This window comes from Bos indicus, chromosome 22 (genome assembly GCF_029378745.1).
Source record: "Bos indicus isolate NIAB-ARS_2022 breed Sahiwal x Tharparkar chromosome 22, NIAB-ARS_B.indTharparkar_mat_pri_1.0, whole genome shotgun sequence".
Taxonomy (NCBI): Eukaryota; Metazoa; Chordata; class Mammalia; order Artiodactyla; family Bovidae; genus Bos; species Bos indicus.
In genome coordinates, this window is record NC_091781.1 from 10,282,874 (window position 1) to 10,309,357 (window position 26,484).

At 38.4% G+C, this 26,484-nt stretch overlaps 1 protein-coding gene across 27 annotated transcripts in view; it reads left to right on the forward strand.

The window, feature by feature from the left end:
• LRRFIP2 (LRR binding FLII interacting protein 2) overlaps window positions 1-26,484 on the forward strand; it is a 109,864-nt gene that overhangs the window by 40,181 nt on the left and 43,199 nt on the right. For 8 of the 27 annotated variants that reach the window (XM_070776021.1, XM_070776025.1, XM_070776028.1 and 5 more), the window contains exons 3-14: window positions 4,932-5,018; window positions 6,236-6,286; window positions 12,106-12,162; window positions 12,260-12,304; window positions 17,404-17,445; window positions 18,807-18,872; window positions 20,890-20,964; window positions 22,392-22,442; window positions 22,524-22,568; window positions 23,412-23,459; window positions 23,920-23,976; window positions 26,184-26,252. In XM_070776021.1, coding sequence (XP_070632122.1) covers window positions 4,932-5,018; window positions 6,236-6,286; window positions 12,106-12,162; window positions 12,260-12,304; window positions 17,404-17,445; window positions 18,807-18,872; window positions 20,890-20,964; window positions 22,392-22,442; window positions 22,524-22,568; window positions 23,412-23,459; window positions 23,920-23,976; window positions 26,184-26,252 — 693 coding nt within the window. The remainder of the gene's footprint in view (window positions 1-4,931; window positions 5,019-6,235; window positions 6,287-12,105; window positions 12,163-12,259; window positions 12,305-17,403; window positions 17,446-18,806; window positions 18,873-20,889; window positions 20,965-22,391; window positions 22,443-22,523; window positions 22,569-23,411; window positions 23,460-23,919; window positions 23,977-26,183; window positions 26,253-26,484) is intronic. The other 19 variants (XM_070776037.1, XM_070776039.1, XM_070776035.1 and 16 more) reach the window with 9 other exon arrangements.

A 26,484-nucleotide genomic window follows, 5' to 3' on the forward strand; every position in this document is an offset into this window, starting at 1 on the left:
GTTCCCATCCCCTCCTTCCCACACTGGACACCACGGTTCTACTTTCTATCCCTGTGGTATTTGACTATTTTAGGAACCTGAGATAAGCAGAAGCATTTAATATTTGTCCTTTTGTGTCTGGCTTATTTGACTCAACAGTGTCTTCAAAAGTCATCACAGTTGTTGCATATAGTCAGAGCTTCCTGCTGTTTAAATTTAAACGTAATATTCCATTGTATGGAAAATGTATGTACATTTTCTTTATCCATTCATCTGTCGATGGACAGTTGGGTTGTTTAAACCCTTTGGCTCTTATGAGTAATATTGCTATGAACATTTGGTGTGTGAATATCTCTTTTGAGTCTTTACTTTCAGTTCCTTTGTGTATGTACCCAGAGGTGGAATTATTGGGTCAAGTGGTGATTCTGTGTTTCATTTTTATTAACCAACCTTTGTATTGAACTTAGTTCAATCCTTGTGGTCCTTTATTGTTTTATCTTTTTTATTTTGTATCTGTGAGAATGGGTTAAAACTAAGCTGTGGTAGCTCTTTGACACAATTGTATCCTGAGGGGAAGGTGCTAGTGTTGCTACTTTGAAGTGTGGTTTGTGTACCTATAATTTGACTGTTTAAACATATATCAGTATATCTAGTATTACGGCTAAAAGTCTAGAAAGCTTACTATTTAGTGATTTTTTAAAAAATTTTGAATGAGACTTGAAATTTCTAATCCAGTTCTGAGAATATAAAGAAATACTGTTGTAAACAAACAAACACAAAATTAACATATGATACAGTGTTATTTTAGCTTCTCTGGTGGCTCAGACGGTAAAGCGTCTGCCTGCAGTGCTTTTTTTATCCCTGGGCCCGGTTTTATCCCTGGGCCCGGTTCGATCCCTGAGTTGGGAAGATCTCCTGGAGAAGGAAATGGCAACCCACTCCAGTACTCTTGCCTGGAAAATTCCATGGACTGAGGAGCCTGGTAGGCTACAGTCCATGGGATCGCAAAGAGTCAGACACGACTGAGTGACTTTCACTTCACTTCACAGTATTATTAACTAAAGTACAGGTTTTATTCAAATCTTACACAATTTTATGCTAGGATCTATTATTTATTTTCATACCTTATTTAAAATTTCACATTATATTTAGTTGCATTGAGCTGCATTAGCTGCATGCAGCAAATTCTGATAAATTCTCTTTTCATTTTTATTCTGTTACACATATTTTCTAACTTTATTTGTTATGACTTCTGATACACACTCATCATTTAAGTAGACATTTAATTTCCGTATACATGGGTTTTTTAAAGTATCTTTGACATTAAGCTCTCATTTGATACTAATTTCTCACTTAAATGCTTTCTTTGCAGTCATGCTCTGTGTTTTTCCAGTCTTGTAACTTTATTGAGGCTTTCAGTGGCTATAAGTCAAAGATCTCTCTTGGTAAATGTCATATTGCACTTGGAAATATGGGGGTTAATTTCAAATGTTTTTGATATTGATTTCTAACATAATTCCACAGTGTTAAGAGAACAAACTCTGTATGATTTCAATACTTTTAGACCAGGAAATTTTTGCACCTTGTTTTATGTCCCTGGATATGTTCCAGTGTCTCCTGGTTTATAATCTATGGGAATTTGAATAGAATTTGTATCCTGCTGTTGTGTGAAAATCATATAAATCCTAATTATGTTGGATTGGTTCACAGTGCTTTACAGGTCTATTATATCTTTCTACTTTTCTATGTATTTTATTAATTTTTGAGAATTTGATTTTGAAACTCCAACTAAAAATACTAATTTATCTACTTAAAATGCTTATAAAATATAGTGGAACTATATGTAATTTTGTTCTGTGTTTTCCAAGTCTCCTATAAATGTGTTATCATACTTTCATAATTAAAAAAAAAAAGAGTTAAAATGTGTCAGTGTAAGAATAGAGTGCACCTCTTGTCTTACCAGATTGGAGTGACTGCTGGCCCCTTGCTGTTCCTGCTATCAGAAACCTGGGAGCAATGTATAAGAAAGAAACAGATAAAGTAGTTTTGAAACCTCTTTATCTCTTAAAGCTTGCTGTATTTAATACTGTCTCCAAGGGAGGTAACATCCGAGTTTCGCTTAGAGTTGCCTAAGTAGCAAAGAGAAGGGTGTGTTTGTGGCTCTGAAGCCCGTGGTCTTTCTGTTGCACAGCAGTTAGGTCCCTTCCCTTTTGTTGTGCAAGAGAATTTATTAGAGAATAGATTTCAATTACCTGTACTTCTGTTTGGTTAGAGAGCTCCCATTTTAGAATAGATTGTGCAGAATTGGCCACAGATATCAGAAGGATTAAATCGGCATTCTCGATAAATTTCTAAGGGAGGCTGCAAGTGTAGATGTATTTATTATGTGCTGAAGCATAATTTAGCCTTAAAGTCTTTTTTTGTAAAATACACGTTCTGGTAAGAACGTGGTGATCATTCATAGAGGGGGAAAGAATGTGGAGAGTGTAGGTGTATTTTAAAATTAACTACATATTTATTTGGCCACGCTGGGTCACTTCGTTGCTGTGAGTGGCCTTTCTCTAGCTGCAGTGAGCCGGTGCCCCTCTTCATTACGGTATGAGGGCTCCCACTGCAGAGGCTTCTCTTGTTGTGGAGCATCAGCTCTAGGCAGGCAGTCTTCAATAGTAGTGTTGCATGGGTTTAGTTTCCCCGCAGCTTATGGAATCTTCCCTGACCAGGGACTGAACCCGTGTCCCCTGCATTGCCAGGTGAGTTCCTATCCACTGGACCACCAGGGAAGTCTGAGTGTAGGTGTTTTAAAGATAGAGGCCATTGGAAAATTCATGTGAGAAAACTAATTGCTCTGGTGATGACGGTGTGAGAGCTTAAGGATGGTAGATTGCAATTCACTTTGCAGGGTTTTTGCTACTAAAACATGTGTAAAACTGACTAGGAAAATGCCAAAATTGAGATTGAATAAGTAGTAACTCTTACACTGTCTATGCTTCTTAGCAGCCTTCTGTGACCTTGCCTGGCAAAACCCGTTGCCCCTTCCTGCAGGTGTCCTCCTTCTAAGCAGTGTGTTTGTCTCTCTCAGCTAGACTGTGAAGTCTTTGGGCAGAAATGGCATGTCCTGCTCTGTACTTTTTGCACTCAGTGTGGTGCTTACACACAGTAGATCCTTCTAAACCTTGCCTGAGTCTCTTCTTAGTGTGAGTGTGCCTGCGGGCTTAATTGCTCAGTTGTGTCCAACTCTTTGTGACCCCATGTATGTAGCCCGCTGGGCTCCTCTGTCCGTAGGATTTCCCAGGCTAGAATACTGGACTATTCTTGCCCCCACTCCAGGGGATCTTTCTGACCCAAGGATGGAACCCACGTGTCTTGTGTCTCCTGCATTGGCAGGTGGATTCTTTACTGTTGTGCCAGCTGGGAAGCCCTCCTACTGTGAGGCTTGGGCACAAATATCATCAGAACAAGAGAAGCAGCAGCTACTGTCCTTATCAGAGGAGGGATCTGAATCAGAGTTACAATGCGGCCAAGAACCCAGGAAACCACTCCCAGAGAAACGACAGAGATTTTTTAGTTTCATGTGGTACATCAGGCTGTTTTGTTGCCTCATTTCCTTGATACACTGGCCCATGGCCTGGAAATGTCTTGTTTGTTTGGCAGACACCGAGGCATAGGGGCGACAGAGCATGTAATTTTAATACCATATAATACGTTTAACACAGTGTCATAAGTCACAGTAGGGGCATGTGCGTAGAGCATTACTCTGTGACAGAGGGGCTGGAGGAGCTCTTAATAGAAAGTAGTGTGGTCGCTGAATGAGAGAGAAGGGAGAATACCTCCTGCCAGCAAACAGTCTGTGAAGAGAGGCTGAACCTCCCAGCCCAGGAGATGAGGTCCAGGAATGGAGAGGGGTGGATGCAGCTGGTGAAGCTGGGGCCAACTGGGGGAAAAAAGGCAGAGAACTGACTGGGAGAAACTATCTCTGTTTTTGCTCTTCGTCTCCTGCCTTCTCTTTGTGCTGGTCCATGGAATTTTTGCTTTAACAGTGAGTGAGGGGGAGCCCCTGGAGTGTTTTACAGAGCAAAATGATTGATTTGATCAGAAATGTGTTTTGTAAGGCAGATGGGCAGTCATGTAACCACATAGACGATGAATTGTCGAGTCGAGTCTAGAGTCAGGTAGATGGATTTGGAGGCAGTTGCAGTGTCCAGGAGATAAAGAGTTATTATATGATTTCATTTATATGCTGTGTCCAGAAGAGGCAGATTCAGAGAGACAGAAAGTAGACTGATGGTTGCCCGGGGCTGGAGTTGGGTAATGGGAAGTGACAACTAATGGGTACAGGTTTTCCTTTTGGGGTGACGAAAGTATCATTAGATGGTGATGATAATTGTGCAACTTTGTGAATATACTTAAAAACCCATTGAATTGTATGTTTTTAAGTGGTGAATCTGATGGCATGTGAAGCATATCTCGGAGAGAGAGAGAGGAAGAGTTCCTGAAATAAGCAGGGATCGTGAGCATAAAGAAAGAGAGATGGGTTGGAGGGAAACTCAACCCAAGAGTTGGTCAAGAATTGACAGCACTTGGAGAGTGAATATTGGTGATGCCCACAGTGAAATAGGGGCCAGCCCTGCCATTTCCAATTTGTATGATTAAACTGATGGGGAAAGAAATACTGGAAAAAGCAAGTTTGGAGAAACCTACAATGAACAGTGTAAACTGTTTTGAATATGTCATCAAGTCAGACAGTTGTGCATGAAGGCCCAGATTTCAGGAGACTCTGAGACTAGAAAAAGAAGTGAGTTGTGGAGGGGGTGTAGACTGAAGAGGTCACCAGGCTGCTGGTGGGCAACCCTGTGTCCCCACTCTTTGGCTCTCTCTCCTCCAGGCTGGTCTAGAGGTATGGTGCTGGAGGCACTGGTTTTTAAATAAAGCTGAATCTTTCTGTTACTTTTCAGGCAGAGGCAAGGCTGGCAGCAAAACGGGCTGCCCGGGCAGAAGCAAGAGATATCCGCATGAGAGAACTGGAACGGCAGCAAAAAGAGGTAACTGGGGAAAATAACCCTGTTTTGTGTCGTTACTTCAGAAGGCTAGTTTCCTTCTGAAGTAAACCTGGTTCCTTTTGAAATACTGGGAATAGAGTAACCTGATGTATGTGTTTTGATGAGCCATTCTGTGTCAGCAAGTTAGTGCAATATTTGTTTGAAATTAACAGCAGACACCTGTATACCTCTTGTCATAAGTTACTGTTGGGTTATAAAGTCCTTGTAATAGCCAAAGAAGGCTTAGAGGTGACAGAATTATTTACTATAGTCCTAAATGTCCTAGAATTTTGACTATATCGTGATAAATACATAGTTAAGCTCTGTGAAATCATACAGCCATATAGTTTGTAAGCATACTTAATAATGGAGGAAAATCTTCGTATAAGAAAATGGAAAAAAAAAATCCCACAATTGTAGCACTTTTAGGACTCCAGTCTTGTGTTACAAAAACTAGTATCCATATATAGATCAAAAACTACTGGAAAGAAGTGATTACTCTCAGTACTTTGGTTTATCTGTGGTGGAATTGTGATTGATTTTATGTTACACTTTTGTATAGCTAATACATTTCCGTCTTTTTTAATTATCAGTGAGAAAAGCAAAAAAGAAAAAAAATTTTATAACTAGACATATATAGAAGTTGGGCTGCTTTAAAAGAAAATAAATACTCTTTTTTACTCTTTCCTTCTGACATTGACCTGACTTTGAAACTTCCCATAAAAACCATTTCTGATGTTTTAGTTTAAAGGGGGAAAAAAGCTGCAGGGCAATGTTAAACACTTTGTTTTGAGGTTTGTGGTGAATTTTCTGTTAATGAGTTAGAGAGATGTGTATAGAGGCCATATTGTCACAGCTCAAAAACAAAGCCAAAAACAGTTAATATATTGCCTTTTTTTTTTTTTTTTTTTTTACCTCATAGCTTCAAATATTGAATGCAGTTCTTGGCTTGAGATGAAATGTTAAAATACAATGCATTGTCTTTTATATTCCTAAAATTGTAGTGAACTATAAGAATAGAGTTATTAAGTTTAAGTTTTATTTGTAGTTCTCTGAGCTGCAGACTGAACATATTTAGCTTAGTATGTTGTGTATTTTGAATGTGTAACTTTGAATTAACAATCATTGCCTTTCAGGACAAATGTATGTGATTAGTTTAAGACTTTCCATAGCAGGCAGTCTGTCGGAAACTTGAGTTTGTGAAACTTTTGCATTTGTAGCACTCTCATCATTCCTTTGACCGGAAATGGGGACAGATTCAGAAGTGGCTGGTAGGCCAGAATTGCCTGCCCTGCATGTTGTGATCAGTTGCTGAAATATGCAATCTCAAAGTAAAACATTGACTAATCATTTGCCAAGTAGGAGTGTTTGTCATGTTTGAACCTAAAGGTCAGCGAGTGTCTCTTCTGCCTGTAGTAGACCAAATGTGTGCTTGGAGTCCGGCCATTTTCGTTGTAGTTAGAGCCTCACGCTCATCTCATAAATGCTCCTGACCAAGAAAGATTGAGTAGATGAATGTGTTTTCTCTCTGTGGATTTGTTCTTCTGTCCCTAAAATTTGCCCACCCCTCTCCGTCCCGCCTTCTCCTCCCCTGCCCCTTTCTTCTTTTCTCTCTTTTTTAAAAAGCTATATCAGGTTCTTCATAGAAAGATGAACCAAATCATTCTTTCATCCCCTCTGAAAATTACTTTTATGTTGTTAGTTCTCTCAGTTTCCTTTCAAGTCTTACGCTGTCATTCCCAAATTTGTTAGCTGCAAGAGCAAATTGCAACCAGTAATGTATGACTTACTGTGAGTCAGTCCTAAATTTGAGCTTTTTTCAGTGTTGATAAGTGCCCTTGCTGCCTCTGGTTGCGGGGGTTCTTAGCTTGGTGTGTGAATAGGCTTGGGGGATGGGGTGAGGACATCCCATGCCAGGTTTTGAGTATGTGTATATTTTCATGTGAAATGGCCACAGGAATTTTTATTATCAGATTCTCAAAAGGAGTCTGTGATCCTTAAGAGGTTAAGAACCACTGTTTAATTGCATAACAAGCAACTTTCATAAGCAAATCCCTTCTAGAATAGCATTTTAAGGTATAACCAGAATTTAAATATTTATGATTGTATTTACCTACAAATTTTAAAACTTCATCATACTTCTCATTGTGATATTTTAAAAAAGAGAGAAAAAAGGTGTTTGGTTACTTAAAATTAAGCCACTCCTCATGTATGTGTTTGTTATTTTGGAGTAGAATCTGTCCTTTCTTGTTATTAAAGATAGCTTATTTTATAATTCAAGTGTCTTCTGCATGTAACTGGCTTAATATTACTGATGATGTCTTAAGAATATTTTTGCATGAGTTAAGAGAAATAATTCTTAATTGCAAAAGTGGAAATATTAATTTCCTTTTATAATTATGTATTATAGTTCTCAAATTAAATTGCCTAGGATTTTAATATCTTAGGGCAGATCAAAGCATTAAATAAAAAAAGCCTATGTTAAAAGTCTAATATTTAATTCTTATGTTGAAAGGAGCAGTTTGGGTTAGGGTTTAAAACGCAGGTGTCCAAGTCTTAACTAATAGGTAGGATTTGGACAGGCAGAGAAGGTGGGGTTTTGTTTCAGATAGAATAATTAACATTCCGACCCCTTCTGGCACTTCGTTCAAACTGATTTTTCCTCTAACTTCTTATCCTATCCTTGTCTTTCTGGCTGCTTTCTGTCTATGAACTTATCATAGAAGTTGGCATGTGAGCATCACAGTGTAAAATATAAATTACTAATAAATTTATAATTAATGCATAGACAAACAATTGGGTTATCGATGACTAGAAGGAAGAATCTTCCTATACTAAAAATTTCTCCTAATTTAGCACTTTTTTCGCCCGTGAGTGGGCTGTTGGATGTGAATAGGGAACACCGGAGCATGAGGTTCAGGAATGAAGCTAATGTTGAGTACATGTCTGTGTGCCAGCATTGTGCTCATGGAGAAGGCAATGGCACCCAACTCCAGTACTCTTGCCTGGAGAATCCCATGGATGGAGGAGCCTGGAGGGCTACAGTCCATGGGGTCGCTGAGAGTCAGACACGACTGAGCGACTTCACTTTCACGCATTGGAGAAGGAAATGGCAACCCACTCCAGTGTTCTTGCCTGGAGAATCCCAGGGACGGGGGAGCCTGGTGGCTGCCGTCTATGGGGTCACACAGAGTCGGACATGACTAAAGTGACTTAGCATAGCATAGCATTGTGCTCATACCTTTTACATACGTGTTCAGTCCCCATTGTAAGACAGGTCCACTCTCTCCATTTTATAGGTAGGTGAGAAAGGGTTGGCAAAGTGAACAGCTTTAGTTGTTGGCAGAGCCGGAATTCAAAGGGATGCAAGGGTGCCCCATGTGCTGATGGTGGAGTGGGAGGTGGACGGACCAAGAAGAAAAGGGCCTGTGTCTTTCTGGGCCCCCAGGTAGTCTTAGGTTAGCCAGTACTGCTGCCTGTAAGCCGGGTGTCTGAAGCAGTGACGTGTTGGGAATCTGAAAGAGCAAATGCAGTTTGTGAGGTTTCCTAATTTAAAACTGAGGGGGCCATACGACCCAGGAATCCCACTGCTGGGCATACACACCGAGGAAACCAGAATTGAAAGAGACATGTGTACCCCAATGTTCATCGCAGCACTGTTTACAATAGCCAGGACATGGAAGCAACCTAGATGTCCATCAGCAGAATGGATAAGAAAGCTGTGGTACATATACACAATGGAGTATTATTACTCGGCTATTAAAAAGAACACATTTGAATCCGTTCTAATGAGGTAGATGAAACTGGAGCCTATTATACAGAGTGAAGTCAGTCAGAAAAACACCAATACAGTATATTAACACATATATATGGAATTTAGAAAGATGGTAACAATGACCCTATATGCGAGACAGCAAAAGAGACACAGATAATAAAGAACAAACTTTTTGAACTCTGGGTGAAGGCGAGGGTGGGATGATTTGAGAGAATAGCATAGAAACATGTATATTACCATATGTGAAATAGATTGCCAGTCCAAGTTTGATGCATGAAACTGGGCACTCAAAGCTGGTGCAGTGGGGCAACCCTGAGGGATGGGGTGGGGAGGGAGGTGGGAAGGGGGTTCAGGATGGGGGACACATGTACACCCATGGCTGATTCATGTCAATGTATGACAAAAACCACCAGAATATTGTAAAGTAATTAGCCTCCAATTAAAATAAGTGAATTAATTAAAAAAAAACAAAAACTGAGGGGGATAGCTCCCCCCTTGAATCCAATATTTATTGTCAGAGATGTCCAGGTATATGCAGAGGGCTGTCAGCTTTAAAAAAAAAAAAAAACTTAGAGAACTTTTAAAAACAGGGTATATTTCATTTCCATTTATCTAACTTAAATGTATCAAACATAATTTTCCAGGAAGCCTTAAAAGATAGAAAACTCTCTTTGAAGGCATTGTCCTGTTCATTCATCCTTTATATTTATAAGGCTTCCCAAGACAGTGAAAATATTTTGTCTTCTGAACTGTGGAAGGAGAGGGATAGTCTGCCTTGTAATTGGTACCTAAAAACGTTGCTGAAATCTTTTTCTATTGACTTTCTGGTGATTAATTTTTAAAAAAGCCTTTTGGCAGTTTTAATAGTCCTTTAGAAATACCTGGGAAATGAAGCTTTTTTTGTATTCCAGAGTAGAAAACTAGGATACCTTGCCCCTTTCTTCATGTTCTTTGTATGTAGTTAAATCTGGATTTGGCCAGTATAGGATAGTATCTTGATTGGTTCAGTGGTATTGTGAGTCAGAAGGTCTGAATGCTGGTCCAGCTTTCTAGCTTTGTTGACCCCTAACCTTTTTGTGATGCAGCTTTTTGTTTATTGTACTATAAAATGAAAGGATCAGACTAGATGATCTCTAAGGATCCTCTAGCTCTTAAAAATAATTCTAGATTTGGTGCTAGGGTCTTTGGTTTATACAGGGTTTCCTTCTGTATCTCCCTGTCTGCCACTGTGCGGTAGCATTCCAGGTAAAGGCAGTAGTTAAAGACCACGTGGAATGCCCGCCTTTCTGTGGAAGAGTAGTGTTCCACGGCAGACTCTTAGTGAAGTATGTGCTTGGAGTCTTTTTGGTGTAATAAAAATTTGCTCTGAGCTTGCCTCACTGTACATATGGTAGCCACTAGCCTTATGTGGGTAATTAGGTTTCGACTTGAATTGATAAAAATTAAACTTTGGTTCTTCAGTTGCACTTCTGACAGTTTAAATGCTTAGTGGCCACCTGTGGCTGGTGGCTGCCATACCAGATAGCACAAACACAGAGCATCTCCACTGTCGATGAAAGGCCTGCTGAACAGTGCTGGCTTCAGGTGTAGGTTATGACTGTGGAATAAACTGTATCCTGTCACTTTAAATTAGCCAGCCTCTATGGGCTTATATTTTATTCTGTAGTTTTCTGAACTCATTAGGTCATGTTTTCCAAATGGTGCTAAAAAGAAAGCTGTGTAAATCTAGAGATATTCCGATACTTACTGTGGTGTTATTTAGAGTTATTTTTATAATAGGCATAATTAAGGATAAATATGAATTCATCTGTCTTTGCTGCATGTTTAATGGGATGTGCTCTTTAGAGGCAGGTTTTTAAAAGTGCGCCTGTGTGGTAGGTGGAATGAAAAGAAAGGATAGAATAAAGAGAAAACTGAACGTTAAACCTTGTATTGATATGTCACCCTGGTACCCCAAATAACACTAGGAGGGGGCACATAGAATTAACCTCAACTAACAAAGCTAACTAGCCTAGAACTTGTTACCATAAGTAAGCTGTACCTACCCTGCTGGGCTAACACTCATGCCCCCCAAAGTTTTGTGATACGTCACCTGATAGTCAAAAGAGAGGAAAGAAACTTGCTTGGCTTCTTACAGCTCACATGTGTCTATTACATAACAAAACTGTGAATCAGTGATGATTTCCTAAAGATCAGAGCACCATGTTGAACATTGAATTATTGAATCATCCTGGTACATATAAACAGACTTCTGAGCAGATTTGATCAAATGCATCAATGTACACGACATATGACAAGCAGGCGTTTTTTGGAATTGTATTCAAAGATCATGACCAAAACAAAGCATTAAATTGTGGTGTTTCAGTTGAATTACTGTTGCTGGATTCACAATGAATGATCAGGCGTAGCCACATCCAATTATTCCATCTGCATGATGCTTGTGCTGTATTGTCATGGGGTGTTGAAGTTTTGGTGTGTTTTGGGAAAAGCAGTGTTGATTACCTGTGAACCCAGTTGGCCAGTTGTGTGTAGATTCTTAGTCAGTGCAAATTGACACTCCAAACTTTGAAATTCTGAAAGATCAGAAGTTTCTTACAGTTGATTAGGTTCTAGGGACTAGTCATTTAATTTCACATGACTCAGTACTTAATGCCACAGTGCTAATAGATGAATATGGAAAAAATTAGAATTACATTTATTTAGTCAATTGGGTTTTTTTGTGTGTTTTGTTTTTACAGTCTTCATAAGGCATAACTTTTGAAGCAACTTTATCAACTCTAAAGTATTTAGTTTCTCATAATTATAAGTAGTTTTTCATATTAACAATACACAGTCAGGGGCTGTTTCATTTAGTTGTTCTTTGCTTTCCCAGTTATAGTGGTAAAAGAAAAAAATTTTTGGCAATGAGCGCAAAATTACAACCCAAACCTTTTTAAAAGAATACATTTTCACTGTAAACTACATCTGTAATAAACATTTCTTCCTGCTTTGCATAAACTAACATCATAAAAAATAGATCAAAATCTGCTTTTAATGCTGACCTCAATTTCTGTTGGTTAAGTATACTTACTAATTTTTATCTTGGTATATTGAGCTCTCTTGGTCATATATCGAGTACATTCTACAAATGGCCAGACATACATACACTTGTTCAAATGAAAACATTGCTGAGATGATTTCTACTTCCCTTCCAACTGAGGGAGGGATGTGACTGCCCAAACTCAGCTTTGAGGAAACTCCCCTCTGTGCTCAGTTCTGATAGGCAGCCCTCTGCTCAGTGATTAACAACTGTCCACGTACTTTCTCCCTTCCCAGGAAGAGTCGGAAAGAGCCAGGTCTTCCCACAGATCCAGTCATCGTCGTCCTTCTCTGGTTTGTAATAACCTACAAACTTGCCTCTGATACTTTTCCTCATCAGCTTGCTGCAGCCACTCACACACCTTTACTGTGTTTGTTTTTATCTTATCAGGGAGTTGAGGATGCATTGTCCATTCGAAGTCTTGGCAGTCACAGGGTTGGTATTTTAAGTTGTTTACACCCTAATAGCAAAGCTATCCCTTTGTCTTTTCTAAAAAAAGAAAATATTGGTAAAGTTCTTTTCATTGGAAAGTGGTATTTTCTCTCAAATTATTGCTATAAGTAAATCAATTCTAAAATCGTAAATATTTTCATCTATTAACATGTATATTTACTTTTTTTCTGTAAAAGGACTTTTGATTTTGTAAAATCATTACAAAATAATAAGATTGATTTTATAAAATAACACCTGCATGGTTCTAACTTTCAGATTTTTCCTACTTTCAGATTTTTTTAAATGATAATTTTTTTAATGAAATTTATTATTTGGTGGCATGGGTCTTACCATATTTATAGAAATGATCATGCTTCAATATTTTGATTAATATTTTGTAGTTTGTCTCAAGTTTTTAGTTATTATATCATCGTAAATCAAAATAAATGAGAAATTGTTCATTAAAGGCTTGCATATTGTGCCAAAAAAGCTGATCTCTGTTCTTAATGAGTTGTGCTTAAAGCACATTGCCTTAGAGCAATGCTTTTAATTTGTACATTATTAATAGAGTATATGTGCTTATATCTAGATTTTTTTTCATCAGTAAAATTCTGTTCTTGTTAAGATCTATATTTGTTAATATCCCCAGGTCTAGTTTTCTTCCTATCTTGTATAATGTTCCTATCTTGTATTTTTTCCTATCTTGAAAATACACTGTATTAAACTGAGTGTGTTCTGGTATACTAGTTATTGACATGTTTGCATTCTTAAATAGTCTTTTACTCTGGTTATATTTCTTTTTTTTTTTATTCACTTACGTTCTTAAGACCATGTTTTATTTAGATAATTTTCCTTTTGTTACAATCTGTTGCGTATTGGCTGAGTGCAGCTTTTACCATAAATTTTGCACATGCATATGCGCTAAATTGAATGGCAGGCGAGATGATGTTTTCCGAATGTACAGTTGTTGCCAGGAGTGGTTATATTTCTTATTGTGAATATAATCTACTGTCTTTTTGGAATAAATTAGTAAGCTAGTACTTGAATCATAAACATTTTGGTTGATTATAAAAATTTAGATTTATAAGAATATTAAAAAGCCTTTATAGAAATCTAACTAGTGGTTTAAGAATGATTTTAAAGGAAAAGAGCTTTAAGATAATAAATTTGTCTTGCTTCTCCTTAGAGAAATTTTGGTGCCTTTTTTTTTTTTTTTTTTTCCTCACAGGGAGTTAACAAAAGCTTAAAAGTTGAGCTTGGAGGGCTTTGAAAATAATCCCATCTCACCTTTTTTTTTTTAATATATGACTTATTGTAATGTTCATAGTGTGAAGTTCACAGTCTTCAAGCTGGTTATTTGTAAATTTGCATGGGAAACTTACATATTAGTTTAACCTAATGGTAAAGCCATCCAAGTTCAACCTAATTTGTTTTTAAAACAAATCTGTAAACAAACAAAAAATAAATCTGCAATTAAATAAGGAATTGTTTACTCAGTGTCTATAAAGTGAGATTGATTTTCATTTCATGGAAATTACATCGTTAAATTTAAGATATAACTAGAACTCACATAGTATTTTATTTCATTATGGTAGTTATGAAAATTTGCTATTATGTAGCAAAAAGTAAAACTCCTAATATTTTTAAAAAGCAGTCTGTGAACTTCAAGATTAGTAAAATTTTTACCTTGTAGAGACTTCAGTACTACTGTTAGTGTGCATTTACAATATTTAAATTTTTAGACTTTCTTAGAAATGTCTGATTTGAAATGAAAGCTTACTAATAACACAGTATAAAAGAAATATAGTTGAGATAAGTTTTTTTCTTTTTTCTAACTTGATAATATTGGGAGTTTTAAATTTTCATCAGATTATTGCCTTTTAGAATAACTTTACCATCTATATTATACCGAAAATGTAGACAACTTGTGTTCTCTGTAAAAATACATGTGATGGCTTAAAACCCTGACCTAAATTTTATTCGGGTTTGCTATATTATTTGGGGTTTTGGTATTTCTTTTCTGGTTATTTTTTTAAACATATGAGCTGTATATTAAAAAGTCTAAGACTTTTGGACCTTGTATTTGATACATGAACATTAGCAGTACTTGGATATGAGGAAGATGTGTTTATGGTTTCATGCCACATTCTTTGGACTTTGATCTCTCCTTTTGTCCAGTTAACTGCTTTCTTTGAAAAGTGTCCTGCCTGAAGCTATGTGGGGCTAGAGATGGTATCAATGCTATAGACTTTCTGTATAAAAATAAGGCAGAGATAGTTCAAGATGGTTGAAGATGGTAGGTTTGGGGAAGGAAGATTAAATCAAAGCCCTGAGTTTAGAATTGAAACAGTGCTTCTTTAAAAAGCAATCTACCTTAAAAAAAAAAAAAAATCTGACTGACTGCTTGGTCACTGCTTTTATGTATTGAAATACAAGAAGACTATAAGGAAGAGATCCGAAATTAGAAAATGAGGTAATCTTGAATCAGAGTGGTAGGGATGCATCACAGTTTTCACTGGTGGAGAGCTTTACTGTTGTTTTTTATTAGTTCCTATTTATATATCAGTGGCTTTAGTACAATTTTAATGAATTTAATTTTAATATGCTTGGAATTTATTATTCTGTCATTTACTCCTACACTGTTTAATTCCGTGGAAGAGCCCATCGAAGGACGTTACGGGGACACATTGGAGCAGAGCCCGCACACCCAGCAGTGACGACCTCGTGGCGTGTAGCCCAGAGAAATGTGCAGCGTTAGTACTGTGCACTCACTGTTGACTCACGGCGCCCGGGGGCTTGAGCAATAGGTCCATTCCCACAGAAACAAACACTTGCCGAACTTTTGTTTCTGTAGCCTGCTTTTTAATACTTTTTATAATAGGAAGTTTGGAAATATTTTCAGTTCTCTCTTCTTTGATGAATCGTTTGCTTTTAAACAACATAAATGCCAACTGTCACATACTGGAGGATTCTTTTTGTTCACCAGGTGTACAACCAGTAGTAGCAATTGGGATGTCCAAGTTGTGGATTTTCCTACCAGATTCACCAGTTTTTAAAACTGAGGGAATTCCCTAGTGGTCCAGTGGTTAGAACTCCACTCTTCCAATGCTGGGGCCCAGATTGCATCCCTGGTCAAGGAACTAAGATCCTGCAAGCTTCACAGCACAGCTGAATAAATAGATAAATAAAATAAAACTATCTGAGCTCTGCATTATATTTTAGAAAAAGAAAATCAAAGTAGATCATTTTCAGTTCAACTTGTTAAATCTTATGCTTTTGCAGAAGACCAGGTGTTACAGAGAGGATGAGAACTAAGACTGATTCCTTCAATGAACTTACCTGTTTGGGAGGATGGAATAGCTTATATGCAAGAGTGTGTGATTTGAGTAATACGTGTTTTGGTCATGGGTTGTTTTTTTTTTTTTTTTTAAAAAACAAAAGTATTTTGTTAACTGAAAGAAGTCACAGGTAAAACTTTCATAGAGAAGGAACTTTATTTTCAGTGAAATGTCATTCACCACAGTGACTTTACCACGCACATCATTTACCACCAAATGCACACCATTAGGCATTTTAGAAAATTTTGGATAAACAAGATTTTTTTTTACACATGTAGTAACACTTTATATTCTGTTTTCATAATATAAGAAAAGTATGCAAATGCAGATATTTTGCTTCAGTACCTCTTAGTATTTATTGCAATATCATTTTCTCTGAATTTAATTTTGCCAGTGGTAAAATTATACCACTTAGCCTTATACTTATGAAATACATTTGGGGGAGTTTCTGCATTATTTTTTGTGAATGATCATCTCATTAAGTATGAATTGAAACCTTTGTTCTGTCTGAACTATTATTTTAATGCTTTATTAGAACTACACTTTTAAATTTTACCTTTTGGTGTATTTTAGGCTTTTTAAAATTGCAGCCTCTATGACAGGAATACATTTTACACTGTAATCCAGTATTCATATGCAGAGATGTGCCTGTTTTTGTATGTATATAAGTATATAAAAAATACAGAAACAAATTAAAAAAAATAATATTTACTGTATGTGATCCACTCTAGTATTTTGTATTTTTTTAATGTTGGTTGAACCCATAAATTGATTTTATGAACTACTAATAAGTTGCAGTCCACATTTAGAAAAACATTACTTTAGATCAGGTTTCTGAATAGTGTTCCCTAAGATCCTAAATGGGTATAAGAGTTGCAAAAGAAAGATATTTTTACCAAACTACCTGAGGAACTTGTTCATTGCTTTTGTTTTATACATTGCTCTTCTGGGCAAGATTGCTTAAAAAATCTGACTAGAATGCTTAAAAAAATTAGGAAAACACAAATCTGAGTAGTTACTATTTAATTTGGTTTCTTGGATTTGACATGTGGTGCTAAACGTATTATTTTCTTAAAGACCCGACAGGAAATATGGTTTTCTGGTCTCGTCATAAATTTTATATCTATTTTCTTTGATTTATATTTCATGCCACTTTTATATGTATACTATCCATTCCACACTTTGCTCTGACCAGGTTTCTAGCTTTGTTCGCTATTTTTCATAGCGAAAGCTCTTGAGAAGGGGTGCTTTCCAGGTGTGTGCACAAGCAGATCCGAGGGAGCTCTCCCCATTTTAGTGCTGCAGTTGTTTGTCTTTTAGTTTTGTTTTTTGGTAAGTTTCATCATAGCTGTGTGTTCCTGCTTCATTGCTTCTCCATGACTTGCTTTTGCCACGTTTCACATGATGGACAACGATGCTCACAGACCGTTAGGATGCTTAATCCCTGTGTTTAAAGGCTTCCTTGGGTGTGTTGTGCTGCACTGTGCTGGGGTGAATCGTCTGAACATTACTGATTATACATTCTGGATCTGAATGAGAACAGGAAGTTTTTCCTGTACATGTAGTTTAACAATAACCTATACTAGGAAAGAGTGAGGGGGGGAGAGTATTCTTTAATTCAGGTGTCACAGCTATTATGTTGAATAATTTGGGGATTTTAAAGTAGTGCTGGATTTTTCATAATTTTATGAATGTTGCTTCCCCCCGCCTTTATATTTCTGATTTTGGAAATACAACCAACTTCCACCTTTTCCTGAAATCCAGTATGATGCTCTTAAGGATAGATCATCAAGACTTTCATCATTAGTATGTATTGCATGACTTTGTGTTAAATATAGTTTCACTTTATAAACAATTGGTGATGCTAATCCTAGATTATGTCTAACTTTGTCACAGGTCTGTTGTGATGTTTGGGGGAAATATATGACTAACGGCAAATTCTAGTGTGTAGTTGTGGCATGGTTTAGCACTTGAATAGCTTTGCCTTTTAAGATCTCAGGATCATATAAAAATTTTTTGCTTTCCCATTCAGGACTCATCTTAAAATGATGAGTCACCCAGCTGACACATACTCAGTGCCCTGGAAGACCTGTTTCCAGCGGTGTTGTGAGATGTACTGAACTACAGCAGCATGTTTTACAGCTATACCTGCTATGTCTTATGTTCCGTGTCACAAGCCAGCAGGTGTGAGAGGATTCAGGTGACAACTGAAACATCAGTTCCTCCACTCCTTTTTGCTTGATTTGGTTTATTTTTGATGGCATGTCATTTTGGCCAAGGAAGTTTACCTGTAGTGTGTTTTTCTTGGGTTAATGTATCCACACGTTGCCACAGCTCTTATGTTCAGAGTAGTAATGTCTAAAAGAAAGATATGGACTTTAAAAAAAGGAGAATGAATTTGTAATCACTGATTCAGGATCTAGCTGTGCATGTTTCAGGTGATGTGTGTCGAGCAGGCTGTTGACGGCTAGGCCCCTTCTAGCTGCATCTCCTCCTTTCAGACCAAAGGTGCATATCCACATTGCACTTCTTCTCTGCCAGTTGTCCTGTTTAGTAGTATTGCTGTCTTCTATCCCCTCACATGCACTTGGCTCTGACTCCTAGAAGTTACATCCAAGGATGTCAGGTTATTATCTAATGATGCTGCTCTAATGAGACAGACCACGCTGTGTAGGTTGCTCTCCGCTGAGCAGCACCTGCTGCGGGACCCGTAACTCGGGTTAAGAGGACTGTCTCAGGCAGTGCCGTGTTACGTTTTCCGTTCTCATCGTGCTTTGATGGATACACAGGATTGCTCTTTGGCCTTTAGGTAAGGAGGACTGCAAAAGGAAGTGGCCTCTCTTGTCACTCATACCTTTTTAAAGAAGCGGAGACTCAAATGAGGTGTGGCATGAAGGCCCCCACTTAGAGCCTGCTGGTTCTGAGTCCTAATTCAGTCTTCAGCTGGCTCAGCACCGAGCTGGATGGCACAGCAGGGATGAGGGGGATGCTGGTATGCGGGCAGGCTGTGTGTCTGAGCCCGTTTCCCACTAACAGGTGCGTGCATGTAGACTACTCGATGTCTCATGTGGGCCTTTTTCTATGTATGATTTTAAGATGCACTTTATTAAATTATCTTAAAACTGCACTATGTGATCTTTAAAGTTAACATCAATATTTACTTCCAGAATCATTCTTACAGTCACTCTTACGGAATGAAGAAGAGATCTTCTGGTTCTCATAAAGACCCACTGGTTAGTTCTGTTGTGTCTCATATCACAGTATTTTGTGTGGTTGTAAAATTCACTGATCCTTTCAGGGAAATTAAGAATTATGACTGCATTAGTGTGCTCTTCAGGCATTATTGAAACCTGATAATATACTGAAACATGACTTACCAGAACCTTATTTAAAAATAATTTTGTTTTCATTTACAAGATTTAATATCAAGTTAACATATGATGGGCTTCCCTGGTAGCTCAGCTGGTAAAGAATCCACCTGCAATGCAGCAGACTCTGGTTCGATCCCTCGATCGGGAAGATCCCCTGGAGAAAGGATAGGATACCCACACCAGTATTCTTGCCTGGAGAATTCCATGCACAGAGGAGCCTGGCAGGCCCCAGTCCATGGGGTCGCAAAGAGTCGGAAATGACTAAGCGACTTGCACTTCACTAACGTATGCTAACCCTGGTGGCTAGAGTTAGGAAAGTGTCACACTAAGTTCATTAATACTGTATTTTCATCTATGAATTGCCCTTTGGAGGACTGTACCTTAATAGGTTTAGTGAGATTCTTATAACTTATTTTGGATATTTGAATTGATTTAGTTGTGATATTGGGCTTCCCTGGTGGCTCAGACGGAATCTGCCTGCAATGCGGGAGACCTAGATTCGATCCCTGGGTTGGGAAGATCCCCTAGAGGAGGGGATGGCAACCCATTCCAGTATTCTTGTCTGGAGAATCCCTGTGAACAGAGGAGCCTGGTGTGTTACAGTCCATGGGGTTGCAAAGAATCGAACACAACTGAACAACTAAGCACAGTTGTGGTATTATAGGCAGTACGAAACTCACATGTAGCTGTCATTCTGAATGATTGTTTTATACATTTGAGATTTGGGGAACTTGAAATTAATTTTCTGGTAGAAACAACAAAGTTTATGATGGCAGAATTCCCATGCTGTCTTGCAGAAAATTCTTCAACCTATAGTGTAATTAAACTGTAGGACTAATAGTGTTCTCCATTCCAGCCAACCTGCTAAATGGCGTTGCTGTGGGGAAAAAAAAATGTCTACAGTGCCCATTTGGGGTGCTGGGAACACCTCTTCCCTGTCAAGTTGCAACAGCACTGGCAGAGGAAGTGCAGCCCAAGCTCCTTGCTAACTCAGGGCTCCCTTGGGTAGGGCTCTGGCCATTGGTGAGGTGGAGAGCGGGGTGGGAGCCTTTGGCTGGTAGAAATGAGGAAGGAGGCGAGGATGAAATGGGAGGACATTAGTGAGACCTGGCAGGTGGAGTATTGGGAGCTCTGGGGAGAAGTGAGTCATGGAGCCTCTCAGAGGGTGTGGTGCAGGTGGGTCGGCAGGGCAGGGTTGCGATGGGAGGAGGGCTGTCCCCTATTGCAGTGTCAACAGTGGAGGAGCCGTCTTTCAGTCAGAGATTGCCTGGGCTTCCTTAACCTTGAGCAAAAAAGATGGCTGAAATTGTTTAGATGATTTCTTTCCCCCCTCAAGCAATCACAGTAATGTAATTGCTTCCCTTAGTATATTGAAGATGAACCTGCCGTAGACCAAACCATGTTTACTGCTCACACTCTTTCTTTGGTAATTTAATTTGATCAGTTTATTTGAACAAATAATGGAAATAGGAGGAGTTTTGAAAAAAAAATAGCTTTAATGATTTCTGTGATGTTTCCAAATAGATTATAAAAGTAGTAATTATCCATTCATCCTGGGTTTTTCAAGGACATTCCTAAGTGTGACATGAGAATAATTCACTTCCTATTTCCTTTCTATTTTATCTGAGGGTTTATATTCTTTTTAAAGTAAAAAAAATAAAAAATAAAATAGCAATGATTTGGTTTGAAAAGTTAACCTTTAATATTAGTCTTCTTTGAGAGACTTGAAATCGCTGTTATTTTGACTTTGACTTAATATAATTCAAATCTTTAAAATCATTGTTTTGGAGAAGGGGTTTGGCAATATCCAATTTTGTCATTGTTGTTAGGTTAACAGCATTTAACCTAAGAAAAATGTGTTTGATTTTGCTTTTTGCAGAGTGGCCTCTACTTTGACCAAAGAAACTATAGCAGTCTTAGACATAGCAAACCCACCTCTGCCTACTATTCTCGGGTTTGTCACAAGATTTTTTGGCTTTATTTGTTTTATCCAACTTTAACACATTTCTAATCCCCTGTTTTGCATTTTGACTAGTTAGGACTAATCTGTGAATGGCTGTGTTTGTACAGGTTTGTGATAACTGAATTCACATTGTCTGTGTGAGTGTATCTTTAAATGATGGTAACTGTTGAATCACCACATTTATTAATGAGTACCATTTTTTCCAATTTTTTAAGTGAAAAATATTTACATTTACAAAAAAGTTCAAAGAATTGTATAGTAACCACCCGCATACCTATACTCAGATTCGACAATGAACATTTTTACTATATTTCCTTTATCGTGTAATTATCTGTCTGACTGTCCCACTGTGTTTCCATCAGTCCATCTTTTTGGGAAGGGCACATTTCAAAATAAGTTGTAGGCATCAATACATATCACGGTGTATGTCCTTTTACTAAAAGTGTACATGTGGAGATATGAACTATAAGTGTGATGAGAGGGAATGCCCTGGTGGTCCAGTGGTTAGGGCTCAGCGCTTCCACTGCCAGGGCCTGAGTTCAGTCCTGGTTGGGGAACTAAGATCCCACAAGCTGAGCACCACGACCAAGAAAATATGTGATGAGAAGAATGTAATTATGTAATGTGAGAATCTCTTGTTCTTTCAAGGCATTTGGCACACCGTACGTTTAGAACATATTAAATATATGGCACGCAGTATATTTAAAATAATTTAGTTGTCAAAACCTGCATACATGATTTAGTCTTATTTTCCATGTCTGATTGGGCTTAGTGAAAAAGAACTGAAAATGTATTGAGATGACATCAGGAAAAAAGATTTAATTCCTTTTTAAATAATGCTGTGCCTTGTTTAATGCATGGATTCACTGTGACCAGTATAATTTATCTAATTAAACTAAAGTACTTTGCCCATGGCTTGTTCTGAAATATAGGTTTTCTAATCCACTTGGAAAAGAGTGTTTATAGCAATAACTCAGAGCTCATTACCTGGCTCCCCAGTAATCAGGATAAGCCCATTCGATGTCAAGGAGCTGCTGGTAACTGCTGCGATGTGGCCACGGTTTGCACACTCCCTGTGCCATGGCCCTTGTTCCCAGAACATTTCCTTAGGTGGCCCTCTCATCTCCTAACGTTAATGTTCAAAGACCAATGGGACTTAAAACACATTTATAGAAAACTGTTCCAAGTGTTTTGCTTTCTGATCCCTTAAAATTGATAGTTAAAGAGACTTCTAACGGTTAAGTTTTTCTCACTGTGTGTGTACTTAGCTGCCTTAAACACTTATGAATTACTGGTGAATTATGGAATATAGAATAAACATAAGCTTTCATGATTGTGAGACCAGTTCTCCCTTTCTTTTCTTGCTTGTGTTTTTTGTGTGTGTGTGTGTTTGTGTGTGTTTTGTTTTTGTTGCTTAGCAGTCTTCCTCCCTGTACAGCGACCCTCTGGCGACATCCAAGAGCTACAGGGTTAGTACTTCCTGAGGAGCGTGGGGCCTTCAGAGCTGCCGGTTCCTTTCCTTTGGGTTAAATCATGCACTTTCTCCATAGGCCTCCTCCACTGTAAATTCTGGTCTGCTGAGAAGTGCCAGTCTGGTTTGTATTTTCCACTTCCAATGTGTGTACTCTTGGCGAAGCCATTGTCATGGTGCTGACTCTAGCTTGACATCTTTCCTCCAAAATAGCCAAGGACACGTGGCTTTAGTGCTGTGTGTACTGCAAAATGTGCTGCCTGTGCTTATAGTACAGAACTTTCGGGGAGTAAAAATGAGTGTATTCTCCTCACAGTGGTAGATACTGCTGGCTGTTGGTGGGCCCTTGCCTAGAATTGGCTTCCTATAGAGGAGGTGGATTTGCATGGGTTCCACTCCACTTGCATACTTGTGTGAGATGGCTGCCTAGGCATGGGATGTCGTATTTTTGGAGGGGAACAGCTGTGGCCTTGGCCACATCAATACTCGGCTCTAATGAAGCCAGCTGACTCGAAAGCCAAAACAATCGCTCTGTGTAATGTGCAATTGTGAGTTGGTTGCTTTCAGGCTGTTTGTTTTGTTGTGGCCTCTTCTAGTGACCGGGAACCTGAGGCTTTGTGCTTAGTTTTATCATGACAGTGGGCAAAGCTTTCTGTACCTCACTTTCTTACCTGTTTTCTTCCCTCTTTTGAGAGAATAAATTGGTAAATGTTCTCCTAATTTCATAACATGATGAAAGGCAATGCTGTAACCAGTGGTGCTGTTTGAAATGAAGTGTGAGCCTGAAGCTTTACTGAGGCTGACGCAGGAATTTATGCAGACATAAATGAGTCTTATCACCTCGGGAGGCTGTGCACTTCAACACTGTTCTTCAGCTTTTTTGGAACTGAGTACTTTGAAGAAGTTATATGACTTTGAAAATAACTTTGACGCTGAATGGCTAAATGGCATTTCCTTTGTTCTTCAGGTGTCATTGTATAATGGTGGATTATATAACCCTTACGGTTCTCGAACTGTAAGTCCAAGCAGGGGGAGGTGGTGAGGAGGGCGAGGTGTAGGTGGGCACAGTTTACTTACAAAGAAAAAGCCAGTTAATCAGACCTGTAATAACTCTCCAAGCTGTGACCCATCAGCTTGTCAACTGTGACTCTCCCCCAAGCTGTGAGGAAGCGCTTGCTGCAAAATGAGGCTTCAAGTGTGAAGACAGTACAAGCAGAGAAACCTCTTTTCTGGCTCATTAGTTCCTCAGGGAGAGGATGAGAATAGCGCTTCTCGGGGCACCCCCTTCTTCTCTCCTTGCTCTTGCCGTGGGCTCCTGGGTCATGAGGGTAGGAGCAGTAGGGCTCCAGCCGGGGGAGTAACAGTTACCTTAACCTGGGAACCAGGGTGAGTCAGGTCCAGGGGCACTGATGTATTCCCAGCGGGAAAAGGAGCTGATCATTATTGTAAAACCTGTCTTCTTGGAAACTTTATAGCCATCTGAATACAGTTTTCACTCATCAAGAGCGAGTTCATCCCGAAGCAGTCCTGTGGTGAGCTGCCTGGTCTCTTTGCATGTTCTGTAGACACTTCTGATTGGTTCATTAATCTGTACTCACAGTTCAGAATATTGAGGGTGTGGTGTGTTTCACCCTTTTCTGCATGGGTTGCCATTTTCCTTCAGTACACAAACTCAAGAACTAATTTGTCTGAATTGGTGGTTGCTGTATGAATGTGACGTAGCACATAATTCTTAAATGAGTCTGAATCTACTGCCATTAGAATTTTTTTTTTAATTTATTTGTAACTGTCATTTGGAAATTCTTTTTTTTCCCCCCAGTGGTGGTAATTCAGGGTGTGAGTTAGCTGCCCTGTCCTTTTTCTTTCTCCTTTTCGTCTCTACTTTATACATTGAACCATTCCACTTGCTTCCTAGCCCTTCAATCAGTGGAGTGAGAGAAGAAATGAAATACATCAACTTTTTAAAAATTGCTACATAAAACACAAAACTGGGATGATTCTAATTACCCAGTCTTTCTAGAGTATTAAAACTTGTTTTAAATTTATAAACGTAATATTAGCTTAAGGAAAGTACAAAGTAAAAGTCCTCTGCCCCTATTCTCCTGTTTCTGTCCCCCAAATGCAGCCTCTGTTTGTGTATGACGTTTGAACAGTATGCAAGTGATTCATGTATATAATGCTGCTTAACTTGTTTCTTTACTCACAGTATCTTTTCAAATCAGTATATAAAGATTTATTTTATTCTTTTTTGCGGGGGGACATTTAAAAGATTTTAAAAAATAAGTCATGTCCCTTTCTATTTCCACTGAGTGCCTCTTGGGGATTAGTTTTATGTCAGCACATTTTTTTTTAATGGCAGTGTATCATCATTCTGTTAGTGCGTGGGCTGTCCATTTGAAAAACTGCTCCCATTTTGATGAGCTTTTAGGTTGTCAGATTTTTGTTTCAACAGATACTTGTACAATGAACATGCTTGTACAAGTATATTTTTGTGTACTTATATGAGTAGATAGATCTGCATGGTAAATTGCTAATCATGAAATGATGGGAACCAAAGAGTATGTACATTTATATATTACCATATTACCCACCATAAAGACTGTGCTAATTACTGTTTTTAATAGAAAATAGTGACTTTTTTAGGAAACACCTTGTTATTCTTGATGATGTTAAAATTGGAGAAATTATTAAGCAGTGTCTTAAAGGTCAGCATAGGTTACTTTGTGGAGTAGAATAGGCAAGTTATATGGGCTTTCCTCTGTGTATATGTTTGACTCATTTTTCCTGCCATTTCCAAGTGACATTTATCAAGGATTCCACTCTTACAGTTAACAAAAAGTTATTAAAGGGATGTTTAAGGAGATAAAAGCTTTTTCACAGGAGGAAGTTTAGTTTTAACCCACCTGGTAATAAAATTCCATTTGGCAATTCTTGAGCCTGATGTCATTTTTAGTGTCCCCGCTGTGATGGTCCCTTGCCAAAAAAAAAAAAACTTACGGTAATGTTTTTAGTCGAGTATAGAATCTTGTCCTTGTGTGCTGGCTAAATGTGATTTCATTTGCAAGCTGGGCCTCAGAGTTAGTACCCCAGTGATGCCAGAATGGCTCCTTGGTGACGTCAGAATGGAGGCAGCCTGCACACACTGAAGGTGCGTCTTCCACTGCTGCTGAAAGAGCAAGGGGGCTGCGCAGTGATGTTAGAATACCTCCATGTGCTGCACAGGAGTGAGTAAAGGGCAACAGGAATCATCATTTCAGTGTCCTTGGTGGTAGGAAATTCTGTGTTTGACATAAATTCATTTGAGAAGATTATTTTTCTCTCCCAAACTAAAAGACAGTGTATTTATTGACTTAATGAATTATAAGATTATAATGCATTGTAATCAGTGGCTCCCAGAGGGCCTAGAGGTTTAAAAAGCATGAGGTCCCTAGCAGGTTTTGGCTAGTAGAGACATGCTTCACCCCCCTTTTCCTTTCATTTAACTTAAAAGGTAAAGTAAATACTATTTTAATCTTTGTGCTCTTTGGAACTATCTTTTGGTTTTGGGTGATTATTCATTATGCCTCAAAACAGCCTTTTGGTTTAATGGTGCTCAGTAGTGGTGCTAATTACAATCGATACTCATAGGGAGCATTTGCGTGTTTCCCAAAGCCTGCCTTCCTGTGCGTATGGTCACGGGAAGACCATGTACCTATGGTGAAACTGCATCTTTGTCATTATCTGCTTTTAATATCCGTAGTTTCTCGACGATGACACCGCAAGCATTGCGTCTTCTGGTTGTGCCAGCCGTGGGCGAAGGGACAGCGTGGTGAGCGTGTTCTGCATGCAAACACATCGAATAAGTTTTAAAATTGCAACACTGTGTGATCACATGAAATCTATTGCAAACTGAAATTTGCACTTGACAAAATGAGCATTCTCTTCAAATTTAGTTTATATGAATAATTTACCTTCAGAAATGTATTCCTGAGAATACATTTTCTCAGTGGGCTGTGTAAGCTTTCCTAATGACACCTCTTATGTGCTAGTCATTATGTACT